The sequence below is a fragment of the Rhinoraja longicauda genome, chromosome 1, assembly GCF_053455715.1.
Source record: "Rhinoraja longicauda isolate Sanriku21f chromosome 1, sRhiLon1.1, whole genome shotgun sequence".
In the NCBI taxonomy this organism is placed as follows: Eukaryota; Metazoa; Chordata; class Chondrichthyes; order Rajiformes; family Arhynchobatidae; genus Rhinoraja; species Rhinoraja longicauda.
Window position 1 is genome coordinate 138,724,750 of NC_135953.1, and position 15,264 is coordinate 138,740,013.

The 15,264-nt window shown below is 45.4% G+C and overlaps 1 protein-coding gene across 2 annotated transcripts in view; it reads right to left on the reverse strand.

Annotated features, from left to right (window-relative positions):
* The window catches only part of zbtb49 (zinc finger and BTB domain containing 49), a 33,714-nt gene extending 18,569 nt beyond the window's left edge, over window positions 1–15,145 (reverse strand). The window contains exons 1-5 of one of the 2 annotated variants that reach the window (XM_078407189.1): window positions 14,876–15,145; window positions 13,771–14,740; window positions 8,693–8,775; window positions 4,638–4,807; window positions 2,016–3,178 (exon numbers count right to left, since the gene is read on the reverse strand). In XM_078407189.1, coding sequence (XP_078263315.1) covers window positions 2,016–3,178; window positions 4,638–4,795 — 1,321 coding nt within the window. In that variant the 5' untranslated portion in view covers window positions 4,796–4,807; window positions 8,693–8,775; window positions 13,771–14,740; window positions 14,876–15,145. Of the gene's footprint in view, window positions 1–2,015; window positions 3,179–4,633; window positions 4,808–8,692; window positions 8,776–13,770; window positions 14,741–14,875 lie in introns of those variants that run through there. The other variant, XM_078407196.1, reaches the window with a different exon arrangement.
* Between the last annotated feature and the right edge of the window lie 119 nt (window positions 15,146–15,264).

The following is a 15,264-nucleotide window of genomic DNA, read 5'->3' on the forward strand; positions in this document are numbered from 1 at the left end:
TATCTCTAAATCTAAAATCTAGGTCAGTCGCTGAGAGCAGTCCAACAGTACCGGAAAGGCCCACCCTAGGCCACCCGGGAGCCGAGATACAGGCCTGCAAGGTCGGCCTCGGAAGTCAGGTATGGGGGCGGATCTGCCGGCTCCGGCTGGGCCACAGTTCCAGAGCCCTGGCCGCAGGGGGGCAAATTCAACCCGTCGCATCATTTCCGATGAGGTCGAGAGATCGGCCGCCTCATCCCGGCCTAGGTGCCACGTTTTCAGGGGCACTTCCAGGGGGGGGGGGGGGGGGGGGGGGGGGGGGGGTGTTTCTGGTGCATTCTCATAATTCTATCCAGATCAAAGGCGGAGCGGACCACCAAGCTAATTTAATGATGTGAAGTATAAGAAGTGTACAAGTGTACTTCCATTGCAAAAGGGCAGCAACGCAGCTTCAAATCCATCAAGGGCTACTAAGGAAGCTGCCTATTGTTTGTTAAAAAGCTGTGATCGAACCCCCGCAATTAAAATGTGGATTACGGAAATGACTGAGACCTTGCATTTGGAAAAAATAAGGTTTGCCTTAATTGACAAACCAGATCTATTTTTGAAGATAGGGTCTCCATTTATTTAATTTTAAAAAAAGTAAATGGGTTTGTCACAAAACTAAAATTTAAAACTAAAGTTAAAACTTGAGTTTAGGGTTGGATGTACAACTATACTCATTAGCTCCCGGATCAATCCCCATAATCTTTATATTTGTAATTCTCTTTTTTCTTTGCTCTCTCTCTATTAGTTTATAGTCTTTTTTTCAGTCGCTTTTCATTTTTACTTTTTCTTTAAAAATTAAAAAATTGAAGCTACGTAAGAATTCTATAACCAGTTTGTCGTTTATTATTATTTGTATATATGCTTTAAAAATCATTATTTTTTTTTTTTTTAAAGCTGTAATCGATGAGTATTCCCATATTTGGAGAGTCAACTGTGGACAAGAACATTCTCCCGGTTGCTGGAGAATTTTATTTTAATTCTCCTTTAATTTTCACTTTAATTCTCCTTCCAATCCTACACAGACCTTTCTGTCCTCGGTCTCCTCCATTGTCAGAGTGAAGCTAAACGCAAATCGGAGGAACAGCATCTCATATTTCGCTTGGGCAGCTTACAGCCCAGTGGTACGAATATTGATTTCTCTCACTTCAGGTAGCCCCGGCATTCCCTTCTCTCTCTATCCCTCCCCCACCCAAGTCGCACCAGCTTCTCGTTTTCACCCTACAAACAACTAACAATGGCCTGTTTCCTTTATCATCGTTACTTTTTTTCATATCTTTCTTTCATTGTTCTTTATCTCTCCACATCACCGTCCATATCTCTCGTTTCCCTTATCCCTAACCAGTCTGAAGAAGGGTCTCGGCCCGAAACGTCACCCATTCCTTCTCTCCAGAGATGCTGCCTGTCCCGCTGAGTTACTCCAGCTTTTTGTGTCTATCTTTGGTTTAAACCAGCACCTGCAGTTCCTTCCTACACACGCTACAGTTACGTCAACAACTTTAACAAACTGCGCACCAGGCAAAAGGTGTGTCAAAAAGCAATCCCCACGCACTTACACTATCTTACATACACTGGGGATAATTTACAATTACAGTGCCTTCCATAATGATTGGGACAAAGACCCATCATTTATTTATTTGCCTCTGTACTCCACAATTTGAGATTTGTTATAAAAAAAAAATCACATGTGGTTAAAGTGCACATTGTCAGATTTTAATAAAGGCCATTTTTATACATTTTGGTTTCACCATGTAGAAATTACAGCAGTGTTTATACATAGTTCCCCCCATTTCAGGGCACTGTGTACAAAGCCAACTAACCTACAAACCTGTATGTCTTTGGAAGTGTGCGAATCTGTCAGGTGCAGTTTAATCTGTATGGTATTCTGATTACCTCTCACACACACAACACAAAGCCTGCTATGATGTCAAGTAATACAAATAATCATTTCAGGAGACAAATTTAAAAAACAATTCAAACACTTACTATACCTGTATGTGAACGTTTGTGTAGCTCGAGGTTGCTCGGGTGTTTGAAGGTCTTCCCACATAGTTCACAACAATATTGCTTTTGCGACGGACAAATTTGCGACTGAGTACTTGAGTGGTCAAGAGCTTCCGCTGATTCTGCCGCTGTTGCACAGTCGACCTGCACCAGATCGATCCCAGTCAAAGGCGAACCTGCTCGGCTCACGTGTTCATGGTCTTTATCCCCAGCGTCACTGCCCCGATTCCGATTCTCCTTAGCACCGGCTTCAGTAATTTTCGCCATTTCAATGTCTTCGTTCAATTTAGGCTGCACAGACGACGATTCAAGGGGCCTCTGGGATCTCAAATACTCGTACTTCTTCAGAGGGATTGCCTTTTTCAAAAGAGGCAACTGCCTAATAGGTTGAGGTTCAACGTTCACTGCACTCTGAGCAAAGGGCCACCTTTCTTCTGTGTGCATGGACATGCCCGATGAAGAGGGTTCCTGCCCAACGTTCGTGCATTCAGAATCATCGAGAGAAGACACATCCTTGGCAGTAACTGTCGCTCCTAAACCATCATCTAGTTCTTCTCTTCCATGTTCCCCATGACTATTATTTAAAAAATGCGACAGCTTTTGATGAAACATCTCTTTGCCATAGCAATTGTACAACTTGGTGGCCTGTTGGGCACTTTGCTTCATTGGATAAACTGAGACATTTCTATCTGGAGGTCCAGGCGTTTGGTTCTGTAACGTGGCCGATATCTCAGCTTGGGAAATATCTGGGAGTGGTCTGAACAAAAGCCCCAGTTCCTGTGCTTTATGAACATGATTCTGTATTCCAAATGAGCAGTCACGGCCTATCTCAGTAGTAGCATCGCCACTCTCCAGCATAGTCTCGGTATCGGTTGTCAGAGGTCCATGTAGTGAAACGGTCCCAGCCGTTGGCAAGCTGCTGGTCCCATTGACGACACTGGCTGAAGCCTTGAGGAAAGTGTAACACATACTGAGCACATTTGGAACCTGCAAACTCTGACCAATGTCTAGTACTGCCTGGACATTTTCATGGGTGAGGTCCAGGTGTGACGTGTACATAAAATCTAGAATCTGCCCAATGCCACCAACATTTTTAATCTCCAAATGGAAGACATCACGACTCTGGCCTGACGAATTCTGAAATAAGGCCCTGAAAGGCAATAGATAACATACAAAATCAACTTGAACCAAAATATCTCATCAGGTTTCTTAAAACTATTTATTACAATAAAACCCTGGAGAACTGTACTTGTACAAAATTAGATCTATTTTCACTATCACTAAAAGCAGAAAGGAATGTACTTGGGCTGAATGAAGAGCCAAGGAGCTAAAGAAGAGATCTCCTCAGGAGGAGAGAAGCCTAAAAATTGGCTGAGGCAAGAGTGAATGTTAATATTAATATCTCCAGAAGTGGGTTTGTTATACCTGCTGACAAAAATAACAGAAGATAGACATACTTGTAAAATACTGGAGTAACTCAGCAGGACAGGCAGCATCTCTGGAGAGAAGGAATGGGTGACTTTTCGGGTTGACCTATCTAAGTGCCACATTTTCAGCGGGACCTCTGAAGGGAATTTCAAGTGCGCTCTCGTGATTTTGTTCGGGTTAAGCCGATCAATTGCTGGAAAATTGGTGGTGCATCTGTACAAGATTGATCTGTAGCATTCTGCCAAGATGGCATGAGGGTTGTGCAGGTTGGTTCAGAACCCAATGGCTGTAGGAGAAGGTCTGTAAGCGATAGGTTGAAAATGTCCTAGTGTGGACCAGGAGTCCAAGTTCATAGATCACTGAAGGTGGCAGCACAAGTAGATAGGGTGGTAAAAAAAGGTGCTTTTTAAAAATAAAATTAAATTAAATTAAAATATAAAAGTATACTCCCTAGCGTTTGAGACCCTCTGAGGGGGTGTTGTGAACTGTTTATGTAGATTTTAGATTTAGATTTAGAGATACAGCACGGAAACAGGCCCTTCGGCCCACCGAGTCCGCGCCGCCCAGCGATCCCCGCACCTTAACACTATCCTACACACACACTAGGGACAATTTTTACATTTACCCAGTCAATTAACCTACATACCTGTACATCTTTGGAGTGTGGGAGGAAACCGAAAATCCTGGAGAAAACCCACGCAGGTCACGGGGAGAACGTACAAACTCCGTACAGACCGCGCCCATAGTCAGGATCGAACCTGGGTCTCCGGCGCTGCATTCGCTGTTAGGCAGCAACTCTACCACTGCGCCACCGTGCCGCTGCTGCTGTATGTGCTGTTATGTTTGTGTGCCATTGTATGTTCGTTTCTTAGTACCTGAACTGATGTACAGCACTTTGGTCAACGTGGGTTGTTTTTAAATGTGCTATACAAATAAAATTGACTTGACTTGACTTGCCTTCATCGCACTGAATCCAAGAGTCAGTGTGTCATGATGCAGCTCGACAAGTCTTTGGTTAGGTGAGTGGATGAGAAAGTGCAATAACATAGAACTGGTGTGAGCAGGTAAACCGATGGACTCCGTGGGCTAACGTTCTGGTTCCAAGCTGCACACTTCAGTCAATCATTCATGCCTTCTGCAAAATATGTTCAAAATAAGAAGTACAAGTTGTTCATACCTACCGGAAGTACTGGCTAAATGCTGCGAGCACATTCTTGTGGGCCTTGAAGTAGACACCCTTCACGACCAGCATGCAGTCACAGAGAAAGCCCTGGATTCGCTGTTCATGAAGCTGCTGTAAAAGGTGGCAGCTGTGGCTTGCGAGGGATTCAGCTGCCATTCTTCAGCAAACCTGGAACGGGAAAATAAACCACCCCGCAAGAGGCACGCGAAGATATAGATCCAATTGGAAAGCGATATGAATCAAACTCACATCAAACAGAAAGGCATTTGCAGCTGTGTATGAATCCTTTTGTACAATGGTTTTTTTTGCAAGATATTCACATTAAAAATATTTCACATTATTTGTCCACTTCCATTACGTAAAATGATTGCTAATTAAATAACCTTGCATACAGAATTCATTAAAACATATTTGTTTACAGTCTTGCTTTATTAAACCTATCATATGTTTTTAGGTGAAGCGTTAATCCCTGGGATGGTGGGACTGTTAAATGAGGAAAGATTGGAAAGACTGGGCTTGTATTCACTGGAGTTTAGAAGGATGAGAGGGGATCTTATGGAGAATCATAAAAGAACTAGACAAGCTAGATGTAGGAAAAATGTTCCCAATGTTGGGGGAGTCCAGAACCAGGGGACACAGTCTAAGAATAAAGGGGAGGCCATTTAAAACTGAGGTGAGAAGAAACTTTTTCACCCAGAGAGTTGTGAATTTGTGGAATTCTCTGCCACAAAAGGCAGTGGAGGCCAATTCACTAGATGAATTTAAAAGAGAGTTAGATGGAGCTCTAGGGGCTAGTGGAATCAAGGGATTTGGGGAAAAGGCAGGCACGGGTTACTGATTGTGGATGATCAGCCATGAACACAATGAATGGCAGTGCTGGCTCGAAGGGCCAAATGGCCTCCTCCTGCACCTAGTTTCTCTCCAGACATGCTGCCTGACCCGTTGAGTTACTCCAGCATTTTGTGTCTACAGCATTTTCGGTGCTTGTTTATGCCAGAGTGTAATGCTTGCCAGACCCCTTCCAACTGACTGAGAACCAGATCCTGGGCTGACGTTCCCCTGACCTTAGTTCCCGTGCTCCCATTAAACGTACCTATTTATTGTACTTCTGCCCGACAACTTGAAAAAAAGCCATTTTCAAGTGTTTTGAGTGTGTTAATAGAAATAACAGTCCAGAAAATCTGCTTATGAGGGTTTTACTGTGCATGTTGTTGGTCTGTCCTGTCATTCTATTACATCCATATTCAGCATCTAAAATGCAATGGAGTATCAGCCATAGGACTTGAGTTTAGTGTAGTTTAGAGATATAGCACGGAAACAGGCCATTCGACCCACCTAGTCCACGCCTTCCATGATTCCGCACATTAACACTATCCTACACACGCTAGGGACAATCTTACATTTATACATTCATGCCAAGCCGATTAACCTACAAACCTGTACGTCTTTGGAGTGTGGGGGGAATCCAAAGTGCTCGGAGAAAACCCACATGGTCACGGGGAGAACGTACAAACTCCATACAGACAGCACCCGTAGTCAGGATCGATGGAGTACAAACCATTAAAAAAGGGCAGGATATGGATAACATGTAGGCTGAATGATCAACTTGGCATCATGTTTGGCACAGGCACTATGGGCCAAAGGGCCTTTTCCAGTGCTCTACTGTTCATGTTTTAAGGGTACTTAGATAGGAAAGGAGAAGAGGGACACAAGTCTAATGCAGGCAAATGGGATTAGAGTAAATAGGCAGCACAGTTGACAATGGACAAGGTGGGCCATAAGAGCACATTCCACGAATTTATCCCAGTTGGCTGCCCCCTTTGTTCTTAAGTTAATTTATGATTTCCAAGTAATTCACACCTTCTACAATTGAAAATTTTAAAATAACTGCATTTGCTAGAAATCTGAAATAATAACTGAAAATAGATACATAGAAAATAGGTGCAGGAGTAGGCCATTCGACCCTTCGAATCAGCACCGCCATTCAATATGATCATGACTGTTCATCTAAAATCAGTACCCCGTTCCTGCTTTTCCCCCATATCCCTTGATTCTTTTAGCCTAAATCTAACTCTCTCTTGAAAACATCCAGTGAATTGGCCTCCATTGCCTTCTGTGGCAGAATTCCACAGATTCACAATTCTCTGGGTGAAAAAGTTTTTCTTTATCTCAGTCCTAAATAACCTACCCCTTATTCTTAAACTGTAACCCCTGGTTCTGGACTCCCCCATCATCAGGAACATTTTTCCTGCATCTAGCCTGTCCAATCCTTTAAGAATTTTATTTGTTTCTATAACATCCCCTCTCATCCTAATTCCAGTGAACATAGGCCCAGTCGACCCATTCTTTCATCATATGTCAGTCCCGCCATCCCGGGAATTAACCTGGTAAACCTACGCTGCACTCCCTCAATAGCAATAATTTTAGATTTTAGATTTAGAGATACAGCGCAGAAACAGGCCCTTCGGCCCACCGGGTCCGCGCCGCACAGCAGTCCCCGCACACTAACACTATCCTACACCCCACTAGGAACAATTTCTTTTTTTACATTTGCCCAGCCAATTAACCTACAAACCTGCACGTCTTTGGAGTGTGGGAGGAAACCGAAGATCTCAGAGAAAACCCACGCAGGTCACGGGGAGAACGTACAAACTCCGTACAGACAGCGCCCATAGTCAGGATTGAACCTGAGTCTCCGGCGCCGCATTCGCTGTGAAGCAGCAACTCTACCGCTGCGCCACCGTGCCGCCACATCATCGCCAATGATGTCGCCAATCCTTTGCTTCCTGTCTGCCAACCAGTTCTCTATCCATCACTAATGCATCCACGATTTCTAAGGCGACATCCTTGAGTACTCTGGGGTGCAGACTATCAGGCCCTGGGGTTTTATCTGCCTTCAGTTCCAACAGTTTACCTAACACCATTTGCTGACGAATGAAGATTTCCTTCAGTTCCCCCCCCCCTCTCCCACTAGATCCTCGGTCCCCTAGTATTTCTGGGAGATTGTTTGTGTCTGCCTTATTGAAGACTGAACCAAGGTACTTGTTTAACTGGTCTGCCATTTCCTTGTCTCCCAATATAAATTCACCTGTCTCTGAATGTAAGGGACCTACATTTGTCTTCACTAATCTTTTCCTTTTTACAAGAGGGGGAGCCCAACCGGGGGGGGTCCAAGAGGAGAGAGACGGGAGAAGGGGTCATCACTGGGGGAGGTGAGGACTCTCTTCCCATGGAAAAAGGCTCGGAGGCGGAGGAAGAAGGGCTCCACGTCATGGCGGACCCGGAACTCGTTGATGTGGGGGCGGAGGGGAAACGTCGCCCATTCCTTCTCTCCTGAGATGCTGCCTGACCTGCTGAGTTACTCCAGCATTTTGTGAATATTTTCCTTTTTACATATCTAAAGAACCGTTTACAGTCAGTTTTTATATTCCCCGCAAGCTTTCTTTCATGCTCTTTTTTCTCCTCTTAATTAACCCTTTTGTCCTCCTGGAGGAGAAGACTCAACAGGCCGGGCAGCATCTGTCTGGCCGGTGCTCGACATTGGAAATACATTTCTTTCAAACTATAACAATTCAAATAAGTATCTTTTTGTTACATACTAGACCAAGTGGACCCGTTAGGCCCAAACCTCTCCTGCATTGGTGCAGCACCCTCTCCTCCCCCACTCCCCCTCCTTCCCTCCTCCCCCCACCCTCCTCCCTCCCTCTCCATCCCCCTCAACCCCCCTTATCCTCCCACCCTCCCTCCCTCTCTCCACCCCTCCCCCCCCTCCATCCAGGGGAGATAGAATTAAACTTTAAAATGTGAATAACTTAAAAAATATAACACTGATTTCAATGAAACTTCTTCCATTAGCACCAAAGGGACGACGGTGAGTAAGGTGGGCCTAAATTTGTCACGCTATCGTGTACCGTTTTGGCTGTAGTTCAGGAACAAACAAACAAACAAACAAGAGTTTTAGTATACAGATGTCATATGTGATTTTGCTTTGCATAAGACTGCACCTGGAGTCTGTTGCGCAGATTTGGTCACCATACTTAATGATGTACTTACATGACATGCACTGCAGGAAAGGTTCATTCAGTCGCTTCCAGGGGAGGAGGTTTATACATGAAGAAAAGTGGGCCGATAAGCACCTGGTAGATAAAGGAATGAGAGGCGATATTAGCGAAGCTTTGTAACAATTCTTCGGTGGCTAACATGACTGATATGGGAAGGAGACAGAGTCACAACACGAGAAACAGAACAAGGAGCAGGACTGGGTGGTGCAGCGGTAGAGTTGCTGCCTTACAGCGAATGCAGCGCCAGAGACCCGGGTTCCATCCCGACTACGGGTGCTGTCTGTACGGAGTTTGTACGTTCTCCCCGTGACCTGCGTGGGTTTTCTCCGAGATCTTCGTTCCTCCCACACTCCAAAGACGTGCAGGTTTGTAGGTTAATTGGCTTGGTAAATGTAAAAAAGTTGTCCCTAGTGTGTGTTGGGTAGTGTTAATGTGCGGGGATCGCTGGTCGGCGCAGACCCGGTGGGCCGATAGGGCCAGTTTCCGCGCTGTATCTTAAAAAAAAAAGACTGACATATTTTAACTCTAAGGGAGTCATTCAACACAATCATGGCTGATCATCGTTCTCAATACCATATTTTTGCTCTTCATACCCATTGATGCCTTTTGTGCCTAGAAATTTATAAATCTCCTAACCTTAAATAGAAAGGACAAATGGTAGAAAATTCCACAGGGTCACCATTCTCCAAGTGAAAAAGAGTCTTCTCGTCATAGTCCTACATGCTTTTCTTTGTAACTTTGTCTGTCATCACTCATTCTAAACATCACAGCCCAAGGAAACATCCTCCCCATATCTAGTGTTTTAGCCTGAGACAAAGAAATATATAAAATAGGTGCAGGAGGAGGCCTTTCGGCCCTTCGAGCCAGCACCGCCATTCAATATGATCATGGCTGATCATCTAGAATCAGTACCCCGTTCCTGCTTTCTCCAATTTTGGGAGTTTCACTTAAATCAGAGTGAATATAAATCTAGTGCATTCCAACCTCTTCTTGCAAGACTGCTCTGCAATCCCCAGAATCAATCAAAGGGTAGAGTAGAAAGAGGTGGCATCGAGGACAAGCGTGGATCAACTACGATTTTGTTGAATGGAAGGACAGCTTTGAGTGGTCTATTTGCTTACTCCTGCTCCAGTTTCTATTTCTCATGCTCTATGAAAACACATTGGTATTAGTTTATTATTGTCACATGTATGAAGATAGTGCGAAATACTTTGTTTGCATGCTATCCAGTCAAATCATACAATGCACAAGAACAATCAAGCTTAGAGATACATCGCGGACACAGGCCCTTCGGCCCACCAGGTCCGCGCCGACCAGCAATCCCCGCACACCAACACTATCCCACACCCATTAGGGACGATTCTTACATTTACCAAGCCAATTAACCTACAAACCTGCACGTCTTTGGAGTGCGGGAGGAAACCGAAGATCTCGGAGAAAACCCTCGCAGGTCACGGGGAGAGCGTACAAACTCCGTACAGACAGCGGCCGTAGTTGGGATGGAACCCGGGTCTCCGGCGCTGCATTCGCTGTAAGGCAGCGACACTACCGCTGCGCCACCGTGACCGCCCGTAGCCACTCACAAGTCAACAGGAAGCACAAAGAGAAAAATACCAGAGTGCAGAATAGAGTGTCATGGCGTCACAGTTAGTGAATGAATAGTAAATTATCTCAGTTACAAGTCCAAGCTGGATAACTGAAATATGACATTTAAAGTAGCACGTCGCCGGAAATTCATCAGATCTTTGTATCCTTGATAAAATTGTGCTGCTTATGAGAATTCTAGTACTAATTAGAAGACAAACAATAGACAATAGGTGCAGGAGGAGGCCATTCAACCCTTCGAGCCAGCACCGCCATTCAATGTGATCATGGCTGTGGAGATGCGGATCACGGTAAATGCACAATAGTTCATTGTTAGCTGGGAGAAGGTGACAACGTAGCACGCGGGGATAAAATGTAGTCAGGTGGACAGTCAGAATGGTCAGAGAACTGGGATGGGGGAGGGATGGAGAGAGAGGGAAAGCAAGGGTTACTTGAAGTTGGGAGTTAATATTCATACCACTGGGGTGTCAATTTTTTATCCCCAACGGTCACCTCCTTTGATGCCTTACTTTCACACCTTACCCTTCCATATCTCTGTCTCCCTCTCCACTGACTCTCAGTGAGGAAAGCTCTCGACCCAAATCATCAACCATTCCTTCTATCCAGAGATGCAGTCTGTCCCGCTGAGTTACTCTCGCATTTTGCGTCTATCGGAGTAAAACGAGGTGTAAACCAGCATCTGCAGTTCCTTCCTACACAAGATCTAGGTGTTCTTGTGCATGGGTCATAAAACGTTAGCAGGCAGATTATAGACAATAGACAATAGGTGCAGGAGGAGGCCATTCGGCCCTTCGGTCCAGCACCGCCATTCAATGTGATCATGGCTGATCATTCTCAATCAGTACCCCGTTCCTGCCTTCTCCCCATACCCCCTGACTCCGCTATCCTTAAGAGCTCTATCCAGCTCTCTCTTGAATGCTGGATGATTTAACGAGTGATGAGGAAAGCAGGAAGCACATTGGTCTTTGTGGGAAGAGAGTTGGGATGTAGAAATGGTCAAGTAATGTCACAATTGTACAGGTTATCGACCAGGCCAACAGCTGGAGTAGAGTGCACAGTTTCGGTCTCCCTATTTAAGGAAAGATATACCAGCAATGAAAGCAGACAAAAAAGGATTCACCAAGTCATTTCCTGGGATGAGGGCCTATATCAGAAATTGGATCACTTTTACAATGTAGAAGAATGAGGAATGAGGGAAGATCCAGCAGGATCATGTAGACGTTGAAATGTTTTTACTGGAGAGAGGACAAGAGAACACCGTTACAAATAAGAGGGTGATAATTTAAAACTGAGGTGCATGAGGACCTCTTTCCGCTGAGGTTGGCAAATCTCTGGAATTTCTACCTATGATGGATGTGAAGTATAGGTCATTAGAGGCTCTTAAGGAGATGGTAAATACGTTTTTGAAAGATCAGGGAATTGAAGGCATGGAGTCTAATTGCACCATAGAGAGCATCCTAACACATGGCATCCCTGTGTGGTACCTCAGCTGCACAGAGGCAGAGAGGAAAACTCTTCAGCGGGTAGTCCATAGAGCTCAGAGGACCATCGGAACACAGCTACCAGCCTTGGAGGGCATCTACAACACACGATGCCTCAGAAAAGCCACCAGCATCCACAAAGACTCTTCACACCCCTGCAACAGTCTGTTCGAACTTCTACCATCGGGCAGACGATACAAGGCCTTCTACACCCGCACCTCCAGACTCAGGAACAGCTTCATCCCCAGGGCCATAGCTGCTATGAACCGGTCCTGCTGAGCCGGATGGTCACATCGCACAGTGAACCGGCACAGATCTACTTGCACTTTATTCTGTTTTAAAACTGTTACAATTTGTTTCATTGGGTTGTTTAAATTAATACTGACTAGCTAATTAAATTATTGCATCGTATGGGAGGCGCATTCCCAATCTCGTTGTACCCCTGTACAATGACAATAAAGATTGTATTGTATTGTAATGTATGGCGTGAACGGGCAGGGTACGTTTGTGGGATCAGTTAGCCTCCCCCTGCAGCTATTTTCTCATATTTTTGAAACAATATATTTAATATTGTAAAATAAATCTCACAAGCCATTGCTTTGATTTCTATCCAAACCCCATTTGGATTGTCCATGCTTCCTCATGACAGAAAAGGAGGCTGATTCAGCCCATTGGATCTATAGAGTACATTGTTTTAACGGATTAAAAAGATACAAATATTTTTTCAGGAACAGGATCACACCCAAAGTAGTGATTACAAGATTTTAACAAAGCGACATGAGGTGCACTGTGGATAGCTTGATTGTATTAATGTGTTATCTTTCCACTAACTGGTTAGCATGCAACAAAAGTTTCTCAACTGCATCTGGGTACACGTGACAATGAACTAAAATGAACTAAAGTTCAGGGCAGGTAGACACAAAATGCTGGGGTAACTCAGCGGGTCAGGCAGCATCTCTGGAGAGAAGGAATGGGTGATGTTTCGGGTCGAGACCCTTCAGTCCGAAACGTCACCCATTCTTTCTCTCCAGAGATTCTGCCTGACCCGCTGAGTTACTCCAGCATTTTGTGTCTATCTTCGATTTAAACCAGCATCTGCAGTTTTTGTTTCCTAAAGTTCAGAGCAGTCCATTTCCTCGGGGCAATTCACAGTAGCTAATTAACCCATCGGCCCATCTAAAAGGCTGTGGTAGGACACTGGGACACCAGGAGAAACCCATGCAGTCACAGCCACAATGATGACAATGAAGGACTGAATTGTACGTGCCATTCCAAAACTACGTTAAAAATAGAAAATATTGTCAACACTCAGCAAGTTCACAGAAAGAGTTTTGAAGTTAACACTTAAAAGTGATGACAGCCAGTCTGATGGGTGACGTTTCGGGTCGAGACCCTTTTTCATACTGTCTGAAGGGTCTCGACCCGAAACGTCACCCATTCCTTCCCTCTAGAGATGCTGCCTGTCCTGCTGAGTTACTCCAGCATTTTATGTCTATCTTTGGTGTATAAGCAGCATCTTCAATTCCTTGTGTAGGAAAGAACTGCAGATGCTGGCTTACAATCGAAGATAGACACAAAATGCTGGAGTAACTTAGTTGGACAGGCAACATCTCTGGGAGAGAAGGAATGGGTGATGTTTCGGGTCGAGACCCTTCTTCAGACTGTCAACTGGCAATTCCTTCCTACACTGCCAGTCTGATGAAAGATTATTGAACAGAATTAGTAACTCTGTTCCTCCCTCCACAGTTGCAGTCTGACCTGCTGAGTACATCCACCATTTACTGTTTTTATTCCAGATTTTCAGCACCTGTAGACTCTTAGTTTTGGACCAAAGGCTGGGCTACACATGTTTCAATTGATTAAAAAGATCCAAATACTTCAAGAACAGGATCACGCCCAAAATTAGTGATTACACTGGTGGGTTTAAATATATTAAACTTCACATTTCTTTTTCACAAGTTCTAATTCCGCGCCAGTCTCTTACCCTCAAACATGCTTCATCTTCTCCTGTCTCGGATTAGAGGATTTCTCCTCTGGTTGGGTTTCCAGGACAGCAATTTGCGAAAGAGGCCCAATTGGGATAATCAGCAAGGAAGACCACCACCACCAACCACCATCAACAACCAGAGATGGGGATGGTGGGACTCGAATGCCAACAGGAAGACGGTGGCAATGGAAGCTGTGTGCACCTTTCTCGACAAGGGGTGCAATCAGAATGAGTAGGAAGGAACTGCAGATGCTGGTTTACACCGTGGATGGACACCAAACGCTCAGCGGGACGGGCAGTCCCATCTCTGGGAGAGATGGGATGGGTGCAATCAGAAGATAGCAACACGCAATGAAAGCTGGAGTAAGTTGCTTGCTTGCTTGCTGATGATGTTGTTCAATTCACCCTGTTTTGTAGAGAAGGAGAAGTAGAAGAAGAAGAAGCAGCAGGGGCGGTGGCGGTGATGATGATGATAATGTTTGTTCAATTCACCCTGTTTTGGAGAAGAAGAAGGAGAGGGGGAAGAGGCAGCAGGGCGGTGGCGTTGATGATGTTGTTCAATTCACCCTGTTTTGGAGAAGAAGAAGAGGAGGAAGAGGCAGCAGCAGGGCGGTGGCGTTGATGATGTTGTTCAATTCACCCTGTTTTGTAGAGAAGAAGGAGAGGGGGAAGAGGCGGCAGCAGCAGGGCGGTGGCGTTGATGATGCTGTTCAATTCACCCTGTTTTGTAGAGAAGAAGAAGAGGAGGAAGAGGCAGCAGCAGCAGGGCGGTGGCGTTGATGATGATGATGATATTCAATTCATCCTGTTTTGGAGAGAAGAAGAAGAAGTAGAAGAAGAAGAAGAGGAGGCAGCAGCAGGGCGGTGGCGTTGATGATGATGATATTCAATTCACCCTGTTTTGTGGAGAAGAAGAAGAGGCAGCAGCTGCTGCAGGGGCGGTGGCGTTGATGATGTTCAATTCACCCTGTTTTGTAGAGAAGAAGGAGAGGAGGAAGAGGCAGCAGCGTTAATGATGATGATGTTCAATTCACCCTGTTTTGTAGAGAAGAAGGAGAGGAGGAAGAGGCAGCAGCGTTAATGATGATGATATTCAATTCACCCTGTTTTGTAGAGAAGAAGCAGCAGCAGCAGCAGCAGGGCGGTGGCGTTGATGATGTTGATGGGGGGGGGGACGACCAACGATTAATTAGTGAGGAGCCCACGCTCGATCTTCACCCACTCGATCTGCTGCCGACAAGTCCCTCTCGCCTCCACTTTCTCTGGCCGGCTTCACCCTCCTCCTTCAGCATCGCTGCCCTGCTGCTGCTGCTGCCGCTGCTGCCTCCCTTTGCAGCCGGATCACAACACACAGGCAGGAACCCGAGTCCGGGGCCGGGGTGGAGGCGAGCGGGGGAAGCATTTCAACGCCGTGCCCTGTTCCGGTTTCAACGCCGTGCCCTGTTCCGGTTTCAACGCCGTGCCCTGTTCCGGTTTCAACGCCGTGCCCTG